This window comes from Paralichthys olivaceus, chromosome 16, assembly GCF_024713975.1.
Source record: "Paralichthys olivaceus isolate ysfri-2021 chromosome 16, ASM2471397v2, whole genome shotgun sequence".
NCBI lineage: Eukaryota > Metazoa > Chordata > Actinopteri > Pleuronectiformes > Paralichthyidae > Paralichthys > Paralichthys olivaceus.
The window spans coordinates 21,700,243-21,724,052 of record NC_091108.1 but is presented as its reverse complement, the minus strand read 5'-3'; the positions used below and the strand labels follow the sequence as shown (position 1 = coordinate 21,724,052).

At 40.0% G+C, this 23,810-nt stretch overlaps 1 protein-coding gene across 2 annotated transcripts; it reads right to left on the bottom strand.

The window, feature by feature from the left end:
* Nucleotides 1–1,974: 1,974 nt before the first annotated feature.
* On the bottom strand, nucleotides 1,975–17,417 carry c16h5orf22 (chromosome 16 C5orf22 homolog). Of its 2 annotated transcripts, XM_069511686.1 has the most exons (11): nucleotides 17,399–17,417; nucleotides 15,317–15,477; nucleotides 11,489–11,634; nucleotides 8,859–9,008; nucleotides 8,578–8,711; nucleotides 7,019–7,338; nucleotides 6,599–6,661; nucleotides 5,620–5,741; nucleotides 4,045–4,111; nucleotides 3,233–3,372; nucleotides 1,975–3,105 (listed from the first exon to the last, which is right to left on the bottom strand). In XM_069511686.1, the coding sequence occupies exons 2-11, from the start codon at nucleotides 15,383–15,385 to the stop codon at nucleotides 2,949–2,951; spliced, it is 1,368 nt and encodes a 455-aa protein (XP_069367787.1). In that variant the 5' UTR covers nucleotides 15,386–15,477; nucleotides 17,399–17,417; the 3' UTR covers nucleotides 1,975–2,948. The 2 variants fall into 2 exon arrangements, with proteins under 2 accessions (XP_069367787.1, XP_019954349.2); XM_020098790.2 differs by lacking the exon at nucleotides 17,399–17,417 and having other exon boundaries at nucleotides 15,317–15,618.
* Between the last annotated feature and the right edge of the window lie 6,393 nt (nucleotides 17,418–23,810).

Below are 23,810 nucleotides of genomic sequence, written 5' to 3'. Positions count from 1 at the left end.
AGTGCCTCCATGTCAAGAGCATTCTTGCATTCACACAAAACTGCTCTAGTCAGCATGACACACTTTGATCATAACTTATGTCTGCTCAAAACATTTCCCATCTGCTGCCTTGATACTCCATCAGAAAGCTTTAAAATACAAAAACAAAACAGAATTTACGAGATGCAGTGCAGTCATCAGTCCCATCAGGCTTTCTTCTGCTTTGACAAAGAGCAGTCTCCAGAAATAGCTTTGGTAATGATCAATTACAGACATGACATAGTTACATTCCCAACATATTGTTTTTAATTAAAACAACAGATTTTTTTCCTCAACAGCTCAATATTTAAATTAGATTAGATTAGTCTGAACTTCTCCAGCGTAGATGTGTTTATAGCACTGACCCTGCACTTGTTATTGGTTCGAATTACATTCCTGTTCACACACACTTTCCCACTGTCTCACTTCTGCTCTCGGTGGACCTCGGTGTGAAACAGGCAGCATTAATATGTTACTCCTGCTAAACTGCGTCAGGGACAGCACTAAAATATGACATTCCTGTTTCAAAGACTCATGTGTTTTAAGTGGTCACTGAGTAGAGACTGACCACGACTGGATTTCTGAGGCCAGTATATCAACGACTGAGAGCTTTACAAAATGTATCACTATAGATAGATTAAACACATAGAGATTGATGGAGATTCCCTTAATACAAAAATAATTGTTACCAACTTTTTACTGTGGGACATTTTACAGTAAATGACCTGTTATAAATAAAGGGCTCTGTAGTGGATACATTATTAACGAGGGTGAATTCAGGGGGTCTACGAAATGTTTTGCAATTTTGACTTCTGTTTTACACATTAGATCATCATATTGTACCTTTCTAATCTAATCCTTACAATGTTTTCTAACCACACCAGAAGAAAGAATGGAGATATCATACTCAGGTTAACACTGAGCCAATGTTGAAAAATCCTCCACTACATTATCAGAGAAAATATAGTGAACAGAACGTTCTACTAAGTGATTTCACACAACATAATAACATACTTTGTAAGAACAATAACTGCTGCCTCATTGGAAAGACAATAATCTTAAATCTTTGATGAAGCCTCAAACTGTATACTGTTATGGAAGTTTTCTGGAAGCTGGTGAAAGGAGAACTCAGGCAGCAGCTGATGTCTTAGGCAGAAGATTTTAATGTAGACTTGATGCATCAAGGAGACCAGAAGGTGGAACAACATCCAAACACTAACAGAGTAACATGAGCAACTGTCACCCCCAAGTGTGAAGATGTCTCCCACAGCATCCCAGTATATCTTCCTCTACTTAGGTCACCCATTCTAACAGCACATCCATGAATGGCTAGAACAATATAAAACCAACACTATAAAAACTGGGTGGATAAAATGATCTGTATCGGGGCCTCTATTGTTTGATTTATACAATTATGAATATCAACACTCTCTTATCATGAGCATAATAACAAATTGTAGATTTACTGGTCACATCAAATTGTTAAACAAGTCCACTCAACACTGAATTAATTGATTTACATTTATTTGGCCAAATCATTTAATTCTGAGTGGACACTTCTCTCCAGTGAAAAACACCTTTCATTAATTGGACTTCTTGTGGGAATGGTAACTCCTCAGTCTCATGAGGCAGAGCTGGGGTGCTTTACTATGCTGCAGCTGAAGTTGGGGCCTGAGATATTAAAGCCAGCTGAGGAATTTCTTCACAGAAAACTCTGCCTTAAATACTTCACACATCTGGTGTCAGTTTAGAGAAGGTTAAATGAGGATTGAGAACGGCGCGTTTTCTAACCCATCACTTCTCACATCCTATAACGATAAGCGAAGAATAAAATTCTGGTTTATGCAGCTACTTTGGAGAATCTCATCGTTGTTTTTACATTTGCACAACAAGACGCAGGACAGGGAGAGTATCGGTATGGCTTCAGTGAAAGAAAACAAGGAGGATCACAGTGGACCATGTTCAAATTCATTTAATAGTTAGAAACTGCACAGACGTTACTGTTGTAGACAGAGGTATCACAAATATGACAATTTCCAAAACTCAAAAATATTTGGAAATTTGAAAGATGCACACACTGCATGGCTTGTGCTGTTGTACCATACCAGTGCAAACGCAGGAAAAAAAACTATAACGCAACAACCGTTAATCAGACTATTGCAGCACATATTAAAACATTCTGCCTTGTTCTGATCACAAATCTCATGAAGACAATTATATTTTCGGATTTCTCCACTGTCCGTCCAAAAACGCAACCAACACACAAACGTTTTTCAGTAATTTCCTGTAACAGCTGGCTCTGCAGTTTTTAGCAAACTTTACTCAGACGGAGGAAATGGAGCATCTGCTGGACACTATTCTCAGTGGCAGATGAATACATGTTTGCTGCTAGTGTTTCCAACAGCAGGACAGTGTGTGTGGGATTGTGTCAAAATAAACTACAGTATGTGTGTTCACAGTGATGAAAGATGTTACCCAGTGCAACACTGTCGCTCACTGATGTTTTACACAACAGGGAAGCTCTATGGCACAGAGGAATAACATGAAACAGGCTTTGATACACGCACAGTACTTGTTAGTAGGAACGATCAGGGTTGCTTTTGGTCTGCACGTGGGATTTGTTTACTGTGAGGAGAAAACTGAATATGAACAGTTATCGTTTGTGTTTTCACAGTCATCTGTTGTTTTCTGTGCACACAACTTAAACTTCTGCAAAAACTAACTCCAGGATGATAAACTTCTCTGGCCACTTCAAATAATGCTACATGTCATACTCATGACAAAGTGCCTCAAAGTGACACCTATGGGACACAACACATAAAAACAGGTACGACTCAGTGCAGCAGCGTCTGATGTGTCATTTTTCACGCGATTGTCTTTATCAAACAAACGTCGACAACATCTGAGAGTGACACGTGTGTGTGTGTTTGTTAAGAGCCGTGTGGTTGGCAGTCGGGAGCCTCTGTGCTGCTGTGTTTGTAGTCTTTGTGTAAGTCCAATGGACCATACAGTGCCTCCAGTACAGCCAACATTCTGCTCTGGACTGAATCCACCTGCTCTACTGGGCAGTATTCATCTAGACTGGACCTGAAAACACAAACACAGACACACACATAAACAAGCACATTCAACCTTGCTTCCTGAACTACCGCTCTTTCCGAGACCGGCTTGATTAAACAAATTCCAACTCTCGCTTGTGTATTGTGTCATTTACCTGGACACAGTGACCAGTGTAGGTCTGGGCAGAGGAGTCAGAAACAGATGTACAGCTGTGATGAGTCTGTCGATCTCTTCCTCAGTGCTGATGTGGTGAGGCAGCTCAACAGTGTCACAGGTTAACCCGGCCTGATGGACCTGAGAGAGAACAGGTGGGGCGGACGAAAAACGAAGAACACATCAGGGAAGGGAGGAAAAAAAAAAAAGCGAGAGTCAGGGTGAGGAGCGAATGTTAAACATGGAAGGATTATTATTCTGCATGTATCTGGTCATAAATCAAACCAGGACACATTCACATAATGACCTGATAGTGAAGTGAGCCTGAGAATCAACAAAATCATCAGACTCTGAATATCTGTGGCAAATATTATTGCAATTGCTGCAAGATATTTCACTCCAAGCCACAAATAATAATAATACAAAAACCAATGATAATAATAATAATTGAAGAATTGAAGGCAAACAAATGAATCAAATAAAAGCATCTTGAAGATTACACCATATAAGTGCAGAAATATATGAGTAAAAGGGCTACTGATGATGAAAGAGCTAAATAATAGAAACATTCTGAAGGGATTAGTCAGTCAGATCAGATCCAGGAGAAAGACTTAAATGGATTAAAAAACATTTTCAAAAGAAAGCACACTCACACTCCTGGCATTGGGTAAAATAAATAATCGTATGGGTTTGTTTGTACCTTTAATTGATTAACAATACTACAGCCCTCACTTTGATAAGTGATTGTGGTTGTTGCCGCAGTTGCATACTCACAGAACAGATCACAGAACAGCGCGTTAACATTTTTCTTACCATTTCATAGTCAGGCCTCGGGTTTCTTGACTTCAAACTGAAAACCAGTTGGGCTAATGAAGCCATCCTGAAAACACAAAGAAGATCAGATCACACTGACCTCGTCCACTTCAGTCCCCACCTACTGAGTGTTGCACAACATTTACCTTCTGTCATCATAGTGTCTGAATTACCATAAAAATGAAAACAATCATTTTTATGAAGTCTTATAATAGTTTCATGATCTAAATAATGCTCTGAATAAATTCCCACCATACCAAGCGCACTACGTTGAGCTCTCACTGAGTTATGGGGTAAATAAGTATGATTATTATAATTCATTTTTGTGAAAACTATTATTATGATTGAGTAACCTGAGTGTTAGATAAGGAGAACGGTCATTGTAAAATCATCCCACTGCACACACTGTGATCTAGCCTCACACGTTTTCATTTATTTCGACTGGTTGTGGTTGTTTATGGATCGCATATTTCCACTTTTGTTGGAGCTGGACGACTTCCATCCTAAACATAACATGATTACTATAGCAGACATTTTGATATGAAGCACAGGATTAATTAGTAATATTCAAAACTGACCAGTGCTCCACTTTATTACAGTTCCAGTGGTCTGAAATCTTTGCGTCGTTCATCCATTTTTTGTCTGAGTGAACAGACACAATACTAATCATGTCATTTTGTTTTATTTTCTCTAAAACGTGCCACATTGCATTATGGGAGTGCGAGCAGAAAGCAATTTAAATGCCATTTTCAGCACTTTTTTCCTACACTTAAGTTTGAGATCACTACACAGAGCACATATCTCAGAGTGAGAGCTCGGACAAGCAATATATGCACTTTAAAAACCTAAATGAAAACTGTACAATGTGTTGTAGTCTTTTCATTTTAATCTCTTACAGTTTTAGTTGACTGATTTTTTCCCCCTGTGTGCTTAGTTCATTTAATGATACGTTTGATTTTTCCCAGGTTTCATGCTCTGAGCTTCCCATTATGCTCTGAGGTGAAGTGTTTTGAGTTAGAACTGTTCTAAATCATCACAGATGTTTCTTGCTGCAATGTTTCCAAACAGGTTTCTGGTAGTTTACAGCTACTGTTGTGAAAGAATTTATAGTCCCTATGCCACTGGTCAAAAAAAACCAACCAACACCCACTAACATTTGGCTTTTTGTCTGCAATGGGTTGTCTTTGGTTGTGTTCCATCTGTGCTTCTCCTGCAGAAGAGTTGTGTGTGTCTCTTGTGAGGAAGGCATGAAGGCAGATTCCTACTGCTGAAGTTTATCAGTTTACTGAGTGATATTCAACAGAAAAGCTGTTAGTAAGAAAAGCGGTGAGTTTTTTCTGATACATTCGACACTTTTCCAAACTTGACCCAGCTCAAATAGTCATATATTGAACAACTGTTCTCGCAAGCTGAGTAATCCCCAAACTGATATGATGTGGTTACCTATGAAGAATTACATTAGCTTCATATCTAAGGTACATTTCATGTATATTTGTGTATGTGTTTAATTGTGATTAAAAAATATATCATAATGCAGCGTGTTGTAACAGTGAAGTGGATCCAGAGAAGCTTTACCCAGGGTTACCGGCCCAAAAATTAACTGTCTCTTCTCCATCGTCCTGTAGAAAATCAGCAAATGCTGCTTCCAGGTCCTCTAACTGATGTATACGACGGTACACACAGTCGTCGAGCTCCTCCTGGACACACACACTTTCAGTATATCTGTACACATACGTCTAATGTTAATTATCAACACAAGACAAACACTACACTAATTCCTCTGTTCAGTCATTGGGGTATGGTTCCTGAAACAGGACAAATCACTGCAGCTTGTGCTCCTGAAGTCACTGAACGTGAGAGTAGACAGCTTCAGTTGTTCGTGTCATGGGTAATGCATATGTTCCTCTGAGGTTATGCTCTGTCAACATGCTGGGATCTCATCATCTCCGCAGATTAGTCTGCTGCACCTTCTTTGCCGCTAGTCCCCTGTTCTATCACATCACAAAATCTACTGGGAGGTCAGTGAACTCTCTGTCATTGTCTATCAAACAGAACACCTTCGTGAGGTGGTAGAACGAGAAACAAGCAGCGAGAATGTGCAGCTGACAAATCTACAGAGATGATGTGACGCCATCGAGACGACAAGGAGCAGAACCTCAGAGGAACATTTCCTAATGAACATGCATATGAATTTAAGTTCATAGAAAAAATAATAACACTAATAAAGAAATAGTGAAGAGGAAAATACAAACGGTTTATACTCTATATGACCATATATGCGCACACATTATGTACTACTACTACACAAGTAGTCAGAGTCACATAGACGGACATTTTATTATTCTCAATTTCTATACATGTTCTTGCACTGAAATAAAATTTCTCACTCACTCCCTCCTCACTCACTTGTGTTGCACAGACACACTAGTAATTTTCTATATGTTCAACCAGACCTGTGTTTATAGTCGTGTAATGTGAATGTGTGTTCACCTGTAAGAGTGTGGAAGCAGACTGACTGGTTAAAACCAAATTCATGAAGAGAAACATGTCTGACCTTATCAGCATCAGGGCTGGGTCCTGTGAAGCGATAGAGCTCCTTCATGATAGCATACTCTTCCTGGACACAGGGTCAAGACAGAGTCAGACGAAAAAGACAAAGTCAAATTAAGACTGAAATGCTTTGCACTTCAAATTCAGCTCAACTACAGTGAGTATCTGTGCTCAAACACTTCACCCACCCACTGATGCAGTATCAGGAACCATCCCTGTGTGAGATCATTCCTGAGTCAACCTTCTTTAAATGGTGTCCTTGTGACACTGTTAAAAGGTTTTCATCAAACTTAATTAAAAAAAGGGTTCAAAATAAACTGGCAGTAAAAACTCTGTGTATTTAAATACATGACTACGGTAAAAAAATAAAGTACGAAGCAATCACACATGTTGCAGAGCTGTGCAGTGGAACCAACCAACGTACCTGTGTATACATTTCCTTGAAGGGATTCTTACAGGAGAAGAAGTCCAGATCAATGTCCAGGATGTATGGCTCTGTCTCACTTAGACATGAAGATATTCTCTTAACAACGTAACTGGTTGATCCTTCATCTTCATCATCATCAGGATCATCTCCTAAGCGTGTCCCTCCGCTGGACTGTTCTGCAATGATGTTGCTGCCCTCTGCTGGCTGGACTGAGGCAGCCGACTGGGTCTCAGAGGAGCTGGCTTCCCCTGCCTTGCTACTCTCTGTCCTGCGTCTCTTCACGAACAACCCCTCTGTGTCCCCCTGGGTTTTCTTGTCTGAAATGAAAGGGGAGAAGAGGCAGCATAAGGCTGTGTCAGATCGACACCTATCCTTCGTCCTCAGTGAACTGGATACAATTAAAGATATGATTAAGGAATGATAGGACACGAGGGAGGAAGAGAAAAAGACGAACATAAGGAAAAATTTAAAAAAAGGAAAGTAATCTCTCTCTCCTCTCTATCTCTCATTTCTCTTCCCTCTCCCCATTTTGGACGAGGCAGATGGCCGATCACATTGAGTCTGGTGCTAGAGATTTCTTTCAGTTAATGAGGGAGTTTTCTCTCCAGAGTCTCCAAAGTGCTGCTCGTTGTGGGAACTGTTGGGTTTCTCTATACATTTTAAGTGCCTTGAGATAATGTGTATCATTAATTGGCACTATACAGATATATTTGAATTGGATAATCAAAAGCGAATAGTACCTAAAATCAATATCAATAGTAATAATACAAACATAATAAAATATATATACACAGTATGGAGGTCTCACAGATTCCTCCTGAAATTTTACGAAATAGATTTTCCCTGTGTATATCAAACTCTTTCGAGGTGAGGCACCTTTGACAGATCTTTGAGCCATTCATGAACCTTGTTACTTTTTTCCCAATTTTGTAAAATGAATCATTCGGCAAAAGGCATTCCGAGAGATATACAGCGGTTCCAGGTTAATCACCTGAACTGTGCTTTGTTCCCCCCACAGATTCATTATGATCAGATTTTTTTTCACATCTCTCCTGATAAAGATCTCTAACTTTGTGTTTTGTGCCGCTGTTTCATTGTAAACCTGTGTGCAGCGCTCTTTGCCCTGATGCTGTTCTCTTGCTGCGGTCTAAAAAATCCATAAAGTTTCACACCTGCTCTCTCTGTGTACCTGTCAGTTGGGTGCACATGAAATCTTACTGCGTACGTTTACTTTCAGCAAAAACAATCATCAACTCTTATCAGCCTGCACTAAACAGAAGGGTTTCAGTTTTTCACAGGACCAGATCTGTTGACGTGTTATGGTTTAGAAATATCTGAATCTTTGGCTAAACAATCTAATATGATCAGCAGCTTATCAGATACAGGAGATCTCTTAGTAAGATAAAAAAAAAGTTAAACTGAGTGTAAAACTTTTGAGTGACACTGTGGGAGATTCAACTGTCAAAAAATCTGCTTATTCATCAAAGGTATCAAACGAACACAATCACCTCCTCGTCTCCTTGTGCATCTGCCCACAATGTACTCCAGGCACATACCTGTGAGTGATGAATGACCTGCTTTGACAGGATTGACTTTGACCACGTTCAGTCTGAGAGGTTTCGAGTTTTCCAGCTGCTCCTCACAAACATAAAGACCATCACTGAGGAAGTAGTCGTCCGTACTGGTCACTCTGCAGAGACAGGAGAGGAGCCGAGACAGGCAGAGGGAAACAGAGACACAGAGATGGGGAGGAGGTTAATAAAGATGATGCTCAAAGTTCAATCATGACAGCTTTATGAAGAAATCCAGGACGTTTTGTGTTATAGTGTAACCCTACCTGATGGTGGTGGTGGATGAGTCTCTGCCCACAGACATCCTGTGCTCTCCCTCTCGGATCTGCTGGGCCCAGTATGGATGCAGCCATGCTACCCAGGACACATGACCGGCATATACCATGGGCATTATCCAGTTCTCAATACTCAGCTCACTGGAGGGAAAAAAAGAGGAACTATAACCCCAAATGCCATTGTCATAGTCCAACAGATGTATAACATGTGCACTGCTGCAAGACTATGGACTATAGTGTGTCAGAACATACCATAAAGGACAGCAGTCCAACTGTGATACTGCCATCATCCTGTTATCTCTTCACAATGAAACGATCACTTCTTCATAGTTTTGGTCTCAATTGTTCAGGCTTCAATGTATCTCTCTCTCTAACCTCAACCCAGTACTATAGAGGTGATGAACCTTTGTTTGTGGCGCTTGAAGAACCAAAATGTGACACAAAACATTTTCAGAGTGCCAGAGTTATTCTGGATTAGGGATCTTCACACTGTGAGGTGTAGCTCCTCCGCTGGGGGGACAGGTGTGAGGAGAAGACACTGTGTGAGGTGAAAGGAACAAGCAGGGTGGGGTTCTAAAAAGCACCGTTTTTTGTAATGTGGCCCATTGACGCGGCCGGTTTTTCAGCACAGCCACAGCTGCCCACTGTGACACAGCTCATGGAGGACATTAAGGTTGTTTCTTAATCTTTTCTACGACCAGTAGCAAAATGGGTTCTCCCTAAACACACTTTAATTGGCTCTATGGCAAAATTATAACCAGGTATAATTCTCACCTTGTAATTTAAAGGTTCAGTGTGTAAGATTTAGATGACAGGGATCTATTGGCACAAATTGAATATAAAATAATCCTCATGATGTTTTCACTAGTGTGTTTCATCTAAATTGTATGAATTGTACTCTTCTTTACACTAGACCAGGCCCTTTATATTTAAATACTTTATATTTACATCAAGGGGACCCTCTCTACGGAGGCGGCCATGTTTTTACATTAGTCCAGACTGGACAAACTAAACACCTTTTGAGTTTTTATGACAACTGAAGCTACCACAGGTTCTTTCTCATGTTTAGAAGGAGAAGGGGAGGTGAGGGGTGTTCAGCTGCAACATGCGACTTCAACACTAAATTCTACACACTGTACCTTTAAATCAACACCAGCTGTATGTGTATGTGCCTTGCTATCTTTGTGAGGACCATTTTGAAACGAGAACCTCCGGAATAAGGACATTTGGGTTAAGTGAGGACGTTTTGGCCTGTCCTCACTTTCTGACCCACTTTCAAAGGGTTAAGACTTGAATTTAGGGTTAGGGGACACAGAGTGTTAAGAGGGGCACGGTCAACAAGGTAACTTTATATCTATGTCGTTTTTTATATGATTATATTATAACCTATGAAGATATCCAGATGAATAGGTTATTGGAAGGTACCTTTGTGTATCTTTGTGAGGACGTTACAGAGTGAGGACATTTTGCATGGGCCTTAGTGTTTCAAAGCGCTGTTTGAGCGTTAACACTTAGTTTGGGTTAGGCATTTCACTTTTGATTGTTAAGGTTAGGGTAAGGGGCTATGGAATTCATGTGTGTGTGCATGTGTGTGTGCATGTGTGTGTGCGTGTGTGTGTAGTCCAAGGCAAAATGTAGTCCTGGAGACACCTACTGTAGTGGAAATGACCACTGAGGAGTTCTTTTGAGAATCATCTCCCTGTCTGTCAGTGGACAGATATTGTCACTGTGGTAACATCACAACTCTACAGGTGTGGTGGAGATCACATAAAAGGCCGTTTGAAGATGGATGCTGCGCGACCATAGACTGAATAAAAAGATGGGCGATATCCCCCCACCGTACAAGAATGAAGCTAAAACATCTTGGATACGAGTGCTGCTATCATGATGTAATCTGAAGCAAATCGCAACAGTGATCATGAAGAGATGCTCCACTGACTCAGCCTCAGCTGTCAATCATGACGTTTCACCCCGTTTTTATTGCATCAAATAACGAATTAAAACATGAACCCTTAAAGACTACCTAAAAAGACAAAAATCATCTTTGGGAACATTTTATTTGACGTGTACATTGACTTTGTATTTGGTTCATGTCCCATGTGCCACCAGAGAGCAAGGGACTGTATTTGGCTTCACTTTTAGGAGCTGTTGTATCGTCCATCTTTATATATAGTTAATGGGTGATTCTTGTGTAATAATGTAGAAATGACGTGCAGGCATCTTGAGCTTTGCCTTCTATGATCTCAACTACACACCTGTAAACCTATGAGACTGTGCCGTGAATAACTGATAATACTTATTCAGAGTAACTTCCTTCATAGAAAGTAATTGATGGACTATTGTAAAGCTTCGGGTTCCTGTGATCAGGGAGCACAGCAGCGGCTCCTTGGTTTGTGGAAACAGGGCCACATATATTCGGACACTTTTTCTGTGGATATGGATTTCTATGATGGAAGAGGAAAGAGGTCAGCTGAGTATATGAAGACCTGTACATAACCCATTCAATCGTACAGTGTCAGTGCTCTGCCCGAACCACCTCACCCTGTTTTCCAGCTCATGACAGTGAGAGCGAATGAACTGAGCTGGATTGTTACATGCAGTATGTTCCAGACTGATCATACCTGAGCAGACTCTCCTTATCAAAGACTGTGTCAGCGGGCATGTTGACAGGGATGAGTAGATCCGGATGAGAGTCCAAATGAACCATCTTTATGTTCTTGTCTGGGAGGTGCCTTGATGCAATGGCGCGATAGATGTGACTCACCACCTATTCAAACACAGTGAAATAAGCAATTTCAAATAATTAGATTATATCATTATATATTGATTATACATGTTATATTATGACATATTCAAATTATTCTTCAACACTTTTCATGAGACATATAATTCAAACTATGAAGTCATTTAGAACTTACAAAACCAAAAATTATGTTTTTTGGTAACTCGCAAGCTGTTTAATATTTAATAAGTAGGACTAACTTAGTAAGTAATGGGTAATGAGTTACTTTACCCAAATAGACTGAGATTATGATATGTCTTAAAAGAATTCAGGCACATTATAATATCTACACTTAAATCACTCATCAGACCTCGATGAATGAATTATTCAAGTTGAAAATCTTACTGACTTACATTCAATAATTTGTTGAAACAAATTGATGTAAAACTGAAATCACAGGGTGATCCAAATCAGGTGATCCAGAAATATATTTTTAATATGTAAAAGTCAATTAGAATGAGTGATAAAAGGAACCGTAGGTATCTTAAAGATAATAAATACAAGATGCTAATAAAAATGTAACTTTCACATATTACAAGTCCCCTCACACATATATTTGAAATGCAGTTCTAGATACGTGAAATATTATTTTGAGATGCAGTTTTGAACAGAACAATTAATAATTAAATTTTGACTAATCAGAGCTGAATTTTACCCTGCCCCTCTCAAGAACTGTCATGAACTATTGATATCAAGGATCAACATTATGAATAATTGAGAACTGAGATGTATGTCATTAATTATTTCCCCTGCCAAGAAGGTTGTTTTATTTACTGTGGTTGTTTGTCTGTAAACAGGAATATGCAAAAACTACTGGACGAGTACAGATTAACATGAAACTTGGTGATGGATGTGGAATGGATCAGGAGATAACTCATTTAATGTTGGTGCAGATCTGTGTCAGGGAGTGGATCCGGGAAATGCTTTCATTTTTCTAAACATTGTTCGATCAGGTGTTTTTCAACATCTGTGTTGATTTCTCAGATAATAATTCATGGATCTTGATGAAAAAAACAGCCACAATTAGATGACGGATGTTTATGAATGTAAGCAATTTGGTGCACATCCAAATAGAAACCTGGATCTAGTGAATTTAAATGTGGTTTCAGAAGGGGACTACTGTGTGCCCTTCTGGTTAGTGAAGTGAATTGGAGATATATTTAATTAGGATTGTTAGGGCTGCCAGTCAAATTTACATTAGGGATTCTTGAATGTCAAATAAAAATGGTTAATATTTAAAACCTCTGTTACTGCTACAGATGAAATGTTAGAACCGCCAGCCATGCTGTTATTGCAGCAGTAATTACCATGTAACTGGCACAACAAAGACACAGAAAAGAAAACAATAAAATATATAAGCTGCACTTTGCCTGAGCAAATATTGGCAGTTAGTTGCAGAGGTTGATAAAATAAGTCTGCAGTGAGATTACTGGAGGCTCAGGATGATTTACCTCTGGTCTGGAAGAGAAATCTGGCCCACAGCCCAAACTGCTGCAGACTTTTGGCACAGAATGAGTTGGTTACAGATTATTTTTTATCTTCCACAACACTCTCAGGAGCACTGTGATTATTTCAAACTTATCTGATTAGAAGTCTGGATCTTTCTCAACAGGGCCACGACTAACAATTAATTTCATTATTAAGATAACTATTTTCTTGATTAATTGATTATTCATAGTGTCAGGAGATGTTGAACATTGCCATCACAGGTACCCAGAGCAGAATGTGAAATAGTATTAATTTGAACATAAAAATAGGTTTGAATACTTAAATAAAAAAAGGAATTAATTAATCAATCCTTCAATAGTTTATGATAAATGGACAACAGAGAATTACTGCATCTCTGCATATTTGAATCATTAAGAATATTGACAACTGAATTCCCTTAGAGGAGGAAGGAGGACCCTCACCAGAACTCCAGAGACAACAAGGTGGTCTAATGTAAGCTACAGGTTTGAGGAACAGCTGAAATGAAGGAGGAGCAGTGGATGGAACCGACACAACATCATCTCACCACAAACACACATGATATTATTCTGGTCAAAGACAAAAGATAATGCACAACTTATTTTTAATTATATTAACAACGTAAAACGAAAACGTGCACATAAAGGTTTAAGCTGCTCTGTGCTGGTTTCCGGTAGCAGTTACAATAGATGTTGGGGTCCTCCTCTGAACAAAGGTCTGAACAACCAAAGAGCAAGCTACATTTCTGTAATGGAAAATTATACAATCTTCCTATACTGTGTATTATTTCTGCTTATGCATGCTATATGTAACCACACTATTATCTCAGCTTATGCGTACCTTGTGTGACCTGACAAAATGACTGTTGGTGACCTGCCTCATGGCACATTTATGATGACCTTTAGTCACCAGATTTACTAGGTATCAGTCTCTGAGAGATTCGGACATCGGAGCCACTGGGAATCACTGTGCTCGTCTCCTCACAGGGACCTTGAAGAGGCCCTTGGCCTGTGTTTGTGAGTTAGTGCCTTATCTCCTGGGAGTACTTCCTACTCTATTCTCATACACACACTTTACCTTGACACACACACACACACACACACACACACACACACACACACACACACACACACTTTACCTTGACACACACACACACACACACACACACACACACACACACACACACACACACACACACCATCTCCTTATGCAGACACATTACCTCTTTACTAAATGTGCATAAAAGAGCACGCCCGAAAATGTTTCTTTGTCTTAACCATCTTTACATGTCTGCAGTTAAGATCAGCTTGACCTCCTTTGCCAAAGATTAAACTTACACTTAAAATACCATTCCACTCAGTTCTCTTTATTTGAGAAGTCTCGCCAAGTTAAATTTCCTCCACATTCCTAACTCATCAGCTGGTTTATTGGAAGATCCCAAATCTGGAATGGAGCCTTTCTCGGTTACTCACCAACAGTGTGAGTCACATAGACACCAGAGAAGTCAGCTCACCACACACCATCAACAGAACGCTAAATCCTCCTCCCTTCAGTCCAGACCTCTTTATATACAGTCTATGGTCCAGCCCTCATCTCACTCTGACTTGTCTGATACACTTCATTTACTTGAATTGTGCACATTATATATTTATTATATTTATTTTGGGCCTCTACCAAAGACATTATGTTTGTATTTAGAGAACTGATATCTCTGAGCATGAAAAATCTGGTGCAGCTTGATTGAATTTACTGAGTGCCATTCTAGTTTTCAATTGTTTCTTATTAACTTGAATCATTTATAATTATTGTATTTGTATGTTACATTTGCTCTGGTATTTATTGTATGTTTATAATAAAGTCTATTTCCATGTGAAACAGTGTGTTTATTCAATGTAAAGCACTTTGAGACCCATTTCTTGAATGAAGGGTGCTCCACAGTTTATTATGATGACTGAAGGCGATGTGTAGCTACATGAGAATGCCAATAACAATAGTCGTCATCATAGTGAACATCACGTAGTGTGGGGATGAGGAATGGTTTCTCTGGATAGTTTGTGGTCAGAGGAATCCACTTTGCTATACAGGCTGCATTGAATGGGTTTATTCAGCTAACGTTGTAGCTATCTGGGTATGCACAAACACACACACAGACACACAACTAGCTGTACACGTTCAGCGGACACACAGCAGGCAGCCTTACATCGTTGTGGTCCTCCACGATCCACACCGGCAGATCCTTGTAGACCCTCTTCAGCGGTGCACGGCTCATTTTGACGGAGGGGAACTTCCGCTCACTGCGTCCGTCACACTGATGTTACCGATAAACGTGACGTCAGGGAATAAAGGCTGCGTTATGTCCTCCTGCACACACACACACACAGTGACACACACACAGTGACACACACACACACACAGTAACACACACAGTGACAGCTCACGGTGCGACATGCACGAGCGAGCTAACACATGCCCCCGGAAATGACACCGATTGTTTTTATGTCCGGGGAGAAACAAGGAGCAGGATGAGAACAAACATTCCGTGCGGGTTAAGGCTTCAATAAAGATGAGAACACATCGTTAACGCAAGGTGAATTAAATCTAGCAGCTTGACGCATTATAGAGATTTAGAGACAGTAAATGTACACGAATCACTCTGTAAAATACACTGAAAAAATACATATAGAGTTATGAAGTAATATAATTTAAAGATTTTGTAGTCATGTGATTTGAGTAATATTGTAATACATTCAGTTATAATATATATATACTGCATATATACTGTATATACACTTGTATATATTCTAATATTAGAATTTCAGAGATATCATTCTGTCCACTTAGGAATCACAAGTGATTGTGAATCACTTTCACCAGCTTTGGTGCAAATGAAAGTGACAACAGGTACAATGGAGGAAAAAGCAAGACAACCTCGAAAAAGGGAATGGTTTTATATGTGGTGGCTACAGACAGCTGCTCTCTACTTATCCCTCCTGACTGATTCTTCTCTAGTTTTGTGTTCTGTTTGTGTCCTTGTCACTACTGGCAGCATGAGGTGGTACCTGCAGCCCAATCAGGTTAGCTGTACAGGGCTGTAGAAGCAGCAGGACCGGTATCTGCTCCTTTGTGTGAGGAGGAACAGGAAGAGCACTGCCAGAGTTCTACAAAATGACCTCCAGCAGGCTACTGGTGCACATGTTTCTGACCAAACTGTCAGAAACAGACTCCATTAGGGTGGCATGAGGGCCTGATGACCTCTAGTGGGACCTATGCTCACAGCCCAGCACAATGCAGCTTGATTGGCTTTTGCCAGAGAACAAGAGAATTGGCAGGTCTGTCAGAGCAAGTTCACACTGAGCAGAAGTGACAGGCGTGAAAGACTCTGTGGTAAACCGTGAGTCAGTGATGGTCTGGGAGGCAAATCCTTGGAGGGTCGCTTAGACCTCCATGTCATAACCATTGGTACCTTGACTGCTGTTAGGTACTGGGATGAAATCCTCCGAGAGATTGTCAGACTTAACGCTGGTGCAGTGGTCCCTGGGTTCCTCCTGGGGCAGGACACTGCCCGGCCTCATGTGGCCAGAGTGTGTGAGCATGCAGTTCCTGGATGATGAAGGCATTGATGCTATTGACTGGCCCTCTTGTTCCCCTGACCTAAATCCAATTGAGCACCTATGGAACATTACATATCGTTGCATCCAGCACAGCCAAGTACTGCCACAGACTGTGCAGGAGCCCACTGATCCATGTCTGGGAGGAGATCCCCCAGAACACCATCAACCGACTCATCAGGAGCATGCACAGACATTGTCGGGAGATTTTCAACTTGAATAATTTGTTCATCAAGATCTGATATGTGATTTAAGTGATTTAAAGGTGTGAGTGTATATACACACATATAAATATATGTTGTGTGCTTGGGCACACACAACAAAACTCATGACTTTTCTATTAAAGCTTGCTAACATGATAGCCAAATATAAATTAATTACTATATTGTTGTCTAAAGCCAAGTGGCAAATTACATGAAGCAAGGCATGGTGGCCAAGTGTTAAGGCATTGGTCTCGTAAACCAACAGTAATGCCTGCAGAATGCTGATGCCAAAGATTGTGCAGTATGGCAACTGCTTCAGTTTGCTTATCAAAGATAAAAAGATCAATCCCACTTCTGTTAAAACATGACTTAAACATTATCTGCAATGCCAAGATTAATAATTCTCATATGTATTAAATTCTATATGTGACAGTACATAATAAAACACAAAGGAGTTTTTAATGATATTACCTCCATTTAGGGGAAAAAAAGAAAAAAGTTTCCTATTAGATTGTGTAATCAATAACTCTTCCAACACACAAATGGAAACTGAGCTCCTGAAAAGACTTTTCTTTTCAATAGTCTCAGACCAACTCTATCAGTTGGACCAGTGTTCCTGTATATATATATGTGAGATGGGATTTATTCACTATGTGTGTATCTATGTGTGTGAGAGACTCTGCTGATATATCCACTCTTTGATCTTGGTGGCCTCTGAGAGCAACGGGAGGCTTTGATCTCTCCCATCCTATCCTTTCGGTTTGGACCACGGCCCATAGGAGATGACAGAAGGACGATGAGTGGAGGTAGCAACACAGACAGAAGAGGGACGAGTGGAGCGAGGGGGAAAGAAAGAGAAAGATTAAAAGTATAGCAGCATACTCGGTGTAGGGCTGGAAGAGAGATTGGGGAGACAAAAGAGGATGAACAAAAACACAGCAAGAAATTTGCTATTGAAAAAAGAAAGACAGTAATAGGAGAAAATAGAAAAGATGAGTGTAAGAAAAAAGACCTCTTCTCAGAGTAGGAATAATGCTTACTATATGATGGAGTATTTTCTTATTTCAAAAAAGCTTTTTTTTCTCTATTGTCTGTCTTCTATGTCAAGTCTTTCTATTTATTTGAGCCTTATATGCTCGGATGTCTCTGTCTCCACCTCACTTCAGTGGTGCCAAATGTAATAGTTGCTGTGCATTGAAAACATTCTACAGCAATAATCTTCCTCGGAAATAATGCCACATTTTCAGTGAAGAATCCACAAAATACAGTTTTTACTGTATTACTGTATAAGTATATTATTTATTCATTAGGAACTACCACCACCTTGCAAATTCACTCCCCTGCTTTATTTGCATTAGTCAGCACTTGTGTCTTTGTCTCTACCCAGCTCTTAATTATCTTTTATTATAGAAATTGTTCAAGTAGTGCATGGATGGACTAACAGCAAACTGGCAGTAGCAAGACCAGAATATTTCCCCAAAGATTCAATAAATACATTTATGAGATCCCAAGATATTTTTGGATCCTTATCACAATTTAACAGAAAGTGAAAAAAAAAAGAACAATAATATTGGGAAATGTTGGCTCAAGCCTGAGCCACTGAAACATGACCTATCAAAACAACTGTTGCCATGAATGCCATGAGTTGTGGTTATACAATTATAGAAGTAATTCAAATTCAAAGGGAGCTCCTTCAACAGGAGGCGTCCCCAGAGTTATTTACATGGTGACACTCACATGTCCTCTGTGGGCTGGTAGCTCATGTTTAATCTGTCGACAAAACTAAAACTGACTCTTATCAGCTTCTAGTTGCTCTTGGAGGAGCTCTTTGAGGCATGTAATTCTGTGTATATGAGTGTGTGTGTGTGTGTGTGTGTATACTGAGCACATTTATGATGGATCACTTTAATGAAATTTGCTCAGTGCTTTTCATCCATTCGCTAACACCCCACTGTTTCCAATCTTTCTCTGTCTTTTGCCCTTTCCACTGACTCTGCTTCATTCTGCTTTCATTTCACACTGCCTCTGAAATGAAAAAGTATAAATTGTTTTTCCCTCTGATCAAAAGGCTGAAAGCAGGGATATACTTGGCTTTGCTGATTGCATTAGATTGGAAGTGAATAGAGCGACAGCGATTTGGAAATTCCTGAATCATTTTTCCCTCGCAAAATAACACGAGGCATCAGAGTTCAAAGGGACTGATTTCAATGGAGTCCTTGGCGGCTTCACTCTTTGTATGCCAGTGCAATGTTTGTGCTGTCACCTCTGGTTAGAGAGGCATATCAGGATATGTTGTTTTTGGAATAAGAAAATCTAGGATCTAGGTTCAATGTGTGCTGCACATCTCAAATATGAAACAATTTATTTCATTACAAATTTACTACTTTGATTAAAAAAGGAGGCAACACTTTTAGACATTTTTTACAATAATGATTTTAATAAAAATATTACAGTTGTATCCCTCTGTGTGGTCGAATATGGTCAAACACTGAATATATGGATTAGAATTCCTAAGATATATTTATCAGGTTTGATGTTTTAATGAGACCATGCTTATTTTATGTTACAGCTTCACTGGATTATCAGTAAAGTCAATAATTTTACTAAATCACTGTTCACTGTGCACAAAAACTCCTGAACCGACTTTGTTGAAACACAGTGAAAGGGTGGGGTATAGGACAAGGAAGAATCCGCTAAGCTTCAGAGTGGGTTTAATTAAGGGATCGGATCCAGGAATTCTGTAACAAGATATACTGATTCATTTTTTACTTATAAACTGTTCAATTTTAAATTTGAGTCTGTGACAATACCAAGATTTCTGGCTTGGTTTGTGGTTTGTAAGCAAATTGAAGCTGAGCACTGACATTCAGTATTTTTCCTTGTCTCCAAAAAATTAGTCAGTTTTGTCTTTGCATAACTAAAAAACAATTCTGGCACATCCAATCTTTCAGTCTACCAACTCAGAGCTTGCCTGGGATTGTAGTGCCCTGGAATGGTAATTTAGATTGTCTTTCATATGCAGAATTAGAATCAGTCTTGAAAAGGGTAGATTTTCAAGGTGCATGAGGAGGATTGTTATGCTGCTGTAGAACTAGACTGCTGGGGGATCACCCATCAGGCACCAGAAACCAACACCTTCTCTCTTCTTCACTCTCTGCCTTGTTTATTTTGTTGTACCTTATTACATGTCTCTAATTCCTTGGGTCTTCTCCTCCCCTCCTTGGTCCATGCTGTGCGGCTCTCCGGAGGTCGTCCTGGCTCTGGTCCTGATGAGGGATGGACCTAGTGGAGGTCGCCGGTCTGTCGCAGGGCTGACATGGAGGGTCACGCAACCACCAGCACTCTCCCCTGAGGACCATCTGGAGCCATGGGTGGGAGACCATGAGGGAGGCCTTTTTTTTTCTCAACTCACCCCACCCGGTCCTGGAAGAGGCCTTCCACACCGAGCCTGGTTCTGCCGGAGGTTTCTTCCACCTGGGAGTTTTTCCTCCCCGCTGTTGCTCATGCTTGCTCGGTGTGGAACAAGTTGGATTTTGTCTTTTTTAAGATCTTGGACTTGGGTGCAGCACCCTGAGACAACTGTTTGTTATGATACTGTGCTTTTCTGGTTAATGGGATCAAATTGTGTAATGCTGCTTAATTTTAAGTGGACGAAGACACCACACATATTCTCAATGTGATATAGAAGCATTGACCACTTCCGTCAGCTTTTCTGAATTCTGTCAGTGAAGATGGAGGAAAAGTCATGGCAGGCCCTGGTGTATGGAAGTTCCAGGTCTTCTGACACAGGAATGTTTGTTAGACTGTTGATGGCTTTCTATTCTGACCAGCATGGCTTTTCCCCATTGAGATGCCTGTGACACTTATGTCAAAACTGGTGAAGGCAGATTGAGGGTGGTCAAGGGAATAAGAGGGGAGCAGGGCAGGGAGCATGTTGGGGCCCAGTGGCAGTGGCAGCTTTTTCATCTGGTTAGAGACCTCCATCAGAGTGAGTGGGGTGGGGATGGTTTCATTATGATTCATTGCAATGAATTCTAAAACAAACAATAGTGTCCCGTCTGTGAGTGAGTTATTGATGTCCTCCTACTCCTTGCTCTCCTCTCTCTCTCTGACACTGTCCTACACTGGAGATGCAAAATTCAACCTGTCTCATTGAGACAGGTTGAGCTAGAATTTTGTTTTATAAACTCAGAATATATATTATATATACAAACATTTGCACTGTGTACAGTCAACTGCTGTACACCGACTGCTTACAATACTGTTTGCACTGTATACTCTTAATCCTGGTTTTATCTGCCATATTATATTTATACTGTAATGACACAAGTAGTGATTTTCTCCAAAGTTGGAGGGAATATGAGTGGGAGGATATCTCTTTTGCAGCCGGTCAACACAAATATTGTACATACAACACATTTCCTAAATATCTCAGCCAGTAATAGGGCTAGACTGACGATCTTAAAGTAGTCACAGAATGTCTGAAAATGAAAAAATACCTTTTACAAGTTATCTCTTCCGCCTAATTCATTATAGACAAAAAAGCTGATATAGAGTATATAGATAGAAGCAGCAGTAACTAGGAGGAGGATATCAGAGGACATTTAGGCTTCAAATATGGTGTCAATGCACCGTTTCGAGTTGAATTTGAATGTTGGGGCTTACAGACACTTGAATGACAAAACACGAGCAGTATGGAGACATTTTATGTGTTTTTCATTTGAGAATGTGATCACCATTTACTCAATTGGATTGGATTTGGCTGCAATGCTGTTTACTCCTTAAACTCCAAAAGTGTTTTATGGACTCAAACCCTTCACCCACCCCTCCATCGGCACTGCACATTTAAAGGCAGACGGTATAGTTCTGTTTTCTATTTGTACTGTCACTGATGATGCCAGCAGTTTTTACCAATCCAATTATAAAGTAATGAGTTGAACAAGATAAGGTCAGATGGATTGGGGCTGCCCACTCTTAGTGTGGAGTATTCATTTGATCTACTGTGACTGATTGCACAAGACCTTATTAATGAAGGTGAAGTGTGTAATTATCTTTCCAGTTTGCTAGATGTCAAGATTTGTTTGCCTCTCAAAGTTATACAGCAGCGAGTGCGAGTTGTTGAACACTCACAGTCTGGCCTTAATTACTGGTTGGGCATGATTAGTTCTCAAGATGGCTTTTGTTTCATGTTTTGTGTCAGTGGTGATTGTTGACTTCGTCTATCTACAAAGAAAGGGATTTTAAGTCGTCCGTCTATCGGCACAAATGCACTATCAATTGAAATAGTTACACAGGCAACAACAAAGCTTGTCTGTGCATTCACGTGGTGTCAAACTAATCGACTGGGAAAATTCACGTGAACCACAGCTCAAGTAGGAACAACAACTTGGAAAGTGGGCGAGTTACTGACGTCGGCACCTATAAACCAATGATCAGCTCTAAAATAGCAGCGAGCAGCTGGTCAAGTGTTTATTGTCACTTGCACATCAATGTCCATCTCTCACAGGTACAGAAAAGCATGTTTTAGCCAATACAGACCTTTGTATGAGGTTTAAATGATATAAATTATTATTTATATATATTTATTTTGGTAAGTGGTGTCAAGAGGTTGTTTAAATGCTTCAAAAACATAGATTTAGAACCTCCATGTTTTCCCAACATTCCGCTTTCAAAGCACATGAACACATCAAAGTCAGAACAATGACTTCACAACTTGGGAAATGGGAACCTCGGAGGAGTATGTGAACGCAAACAGAGTACTGGGCTCTAAGTGCTTCAAAAGTGCCAGTGATCTTCTATTCAATGTTGTCTGAACGGTGCTGTTCTGCTAACATGCTGCTCATGCTATTCCTCCAGTGTAGATATTTGTGTATCTTGCTTTTTATCTCTTTTGCTGCACTTTGCCGCAGATGAAGCTCAACAGTCAGGCTGATCTGGATGAAACACAGTGTGAATTCCCTCTGCATCTCTCAGATCTCTTAGGTGATTGTGTTGCATGCAAACAACTTGAAGGGAATTTACATACTGTCTGAAAACTTGAAGGCAGTGTTAAGTGTCTGAGCTGAGAACTCAACACACTATATAACACTCTATAAGGTACAAAAACACATTGTGTCTGTTGGTTGTGTCACTGTTAAGGTTATGTGGACTCTCAAGGAAACAGAAACAGTAAAGAGTTTCAATCCCATCCAATATATAGACAGGCTTACAGGTCAATGGAGGCAGGGTGAGGGCAGCAGTACTTTCTAGGTGAGCAAATGATCCTGAGCTCAAAGAAACAGAGCAGCTACGAGCAAATCAAAGATGAGAATTAATATCAATGACTGAGGAGATGAGCAGGCATAGTATGTGTGAGGGGCGGGAGCAGAGAAACCAAAAGAAAAAGCAGGCAGCAGAGGCCTGTAGTACGAAGCAGGATCTGTGGTAATCAATGTAACTTCAGATTTAACTTCAGGCCAAGTTCTTGACAACAGATCAAACTGTCAACATCCCAATTATTGAACAACCAGATCAACCAGAGTCATAGGACTACAGGATCCTGTCGAAAGAAATCTATAAACTTTAAAGAGCAGAAGATATTCTTATAGATGAGTGCAATGGTTTTACTGTCCCAGACCTTTCATGTGTCCGCATGTGGTTTTAAATCAGAGCATCTAACATACAAAGGGAGAGTGTATCACACTAAACAAATACACAAGAACTATTATAGCTTCATATGAACTCATCATCAACGATTCTTCTTCTGATTGTGACAGTGTCTGTGACAGTGTTGAAGCTTTTACTTATTCTATCAGTACAACCCAGAACAGCACGAGGAGAAATAAAGACTAAAGCCTCTGATGTCTTTTATTAAAAAATGATCCACACCCTGTTAAATATTTCT

Excerpts from the sequence above, each read along its gene's own strand:
- c16h5orf22 (XM_069511686.1), bottom strand. The coding sequence starts at position 15,385 with ATGAGCCGTGCACCGCTGAAGAGGGTCTACAAGGATCTGCCGGTGTGG. Across the intron at positions 9,009-11,488 it reads GATAAGGAGAGTCTGCTCAG|TGAGCTGAGTATTGAGAACT; the intron begins GTATGATCAGTC and ends TTTTCCCTCCAG. Across the intron at positions 4,112-5,619 it reads TTTTGGGCCGGTAACCCTGG|GATGGCTTCATTAGCCCAAC; the intron begins GTAAAGCTTCTC and ends TTGTGTTTTCAG.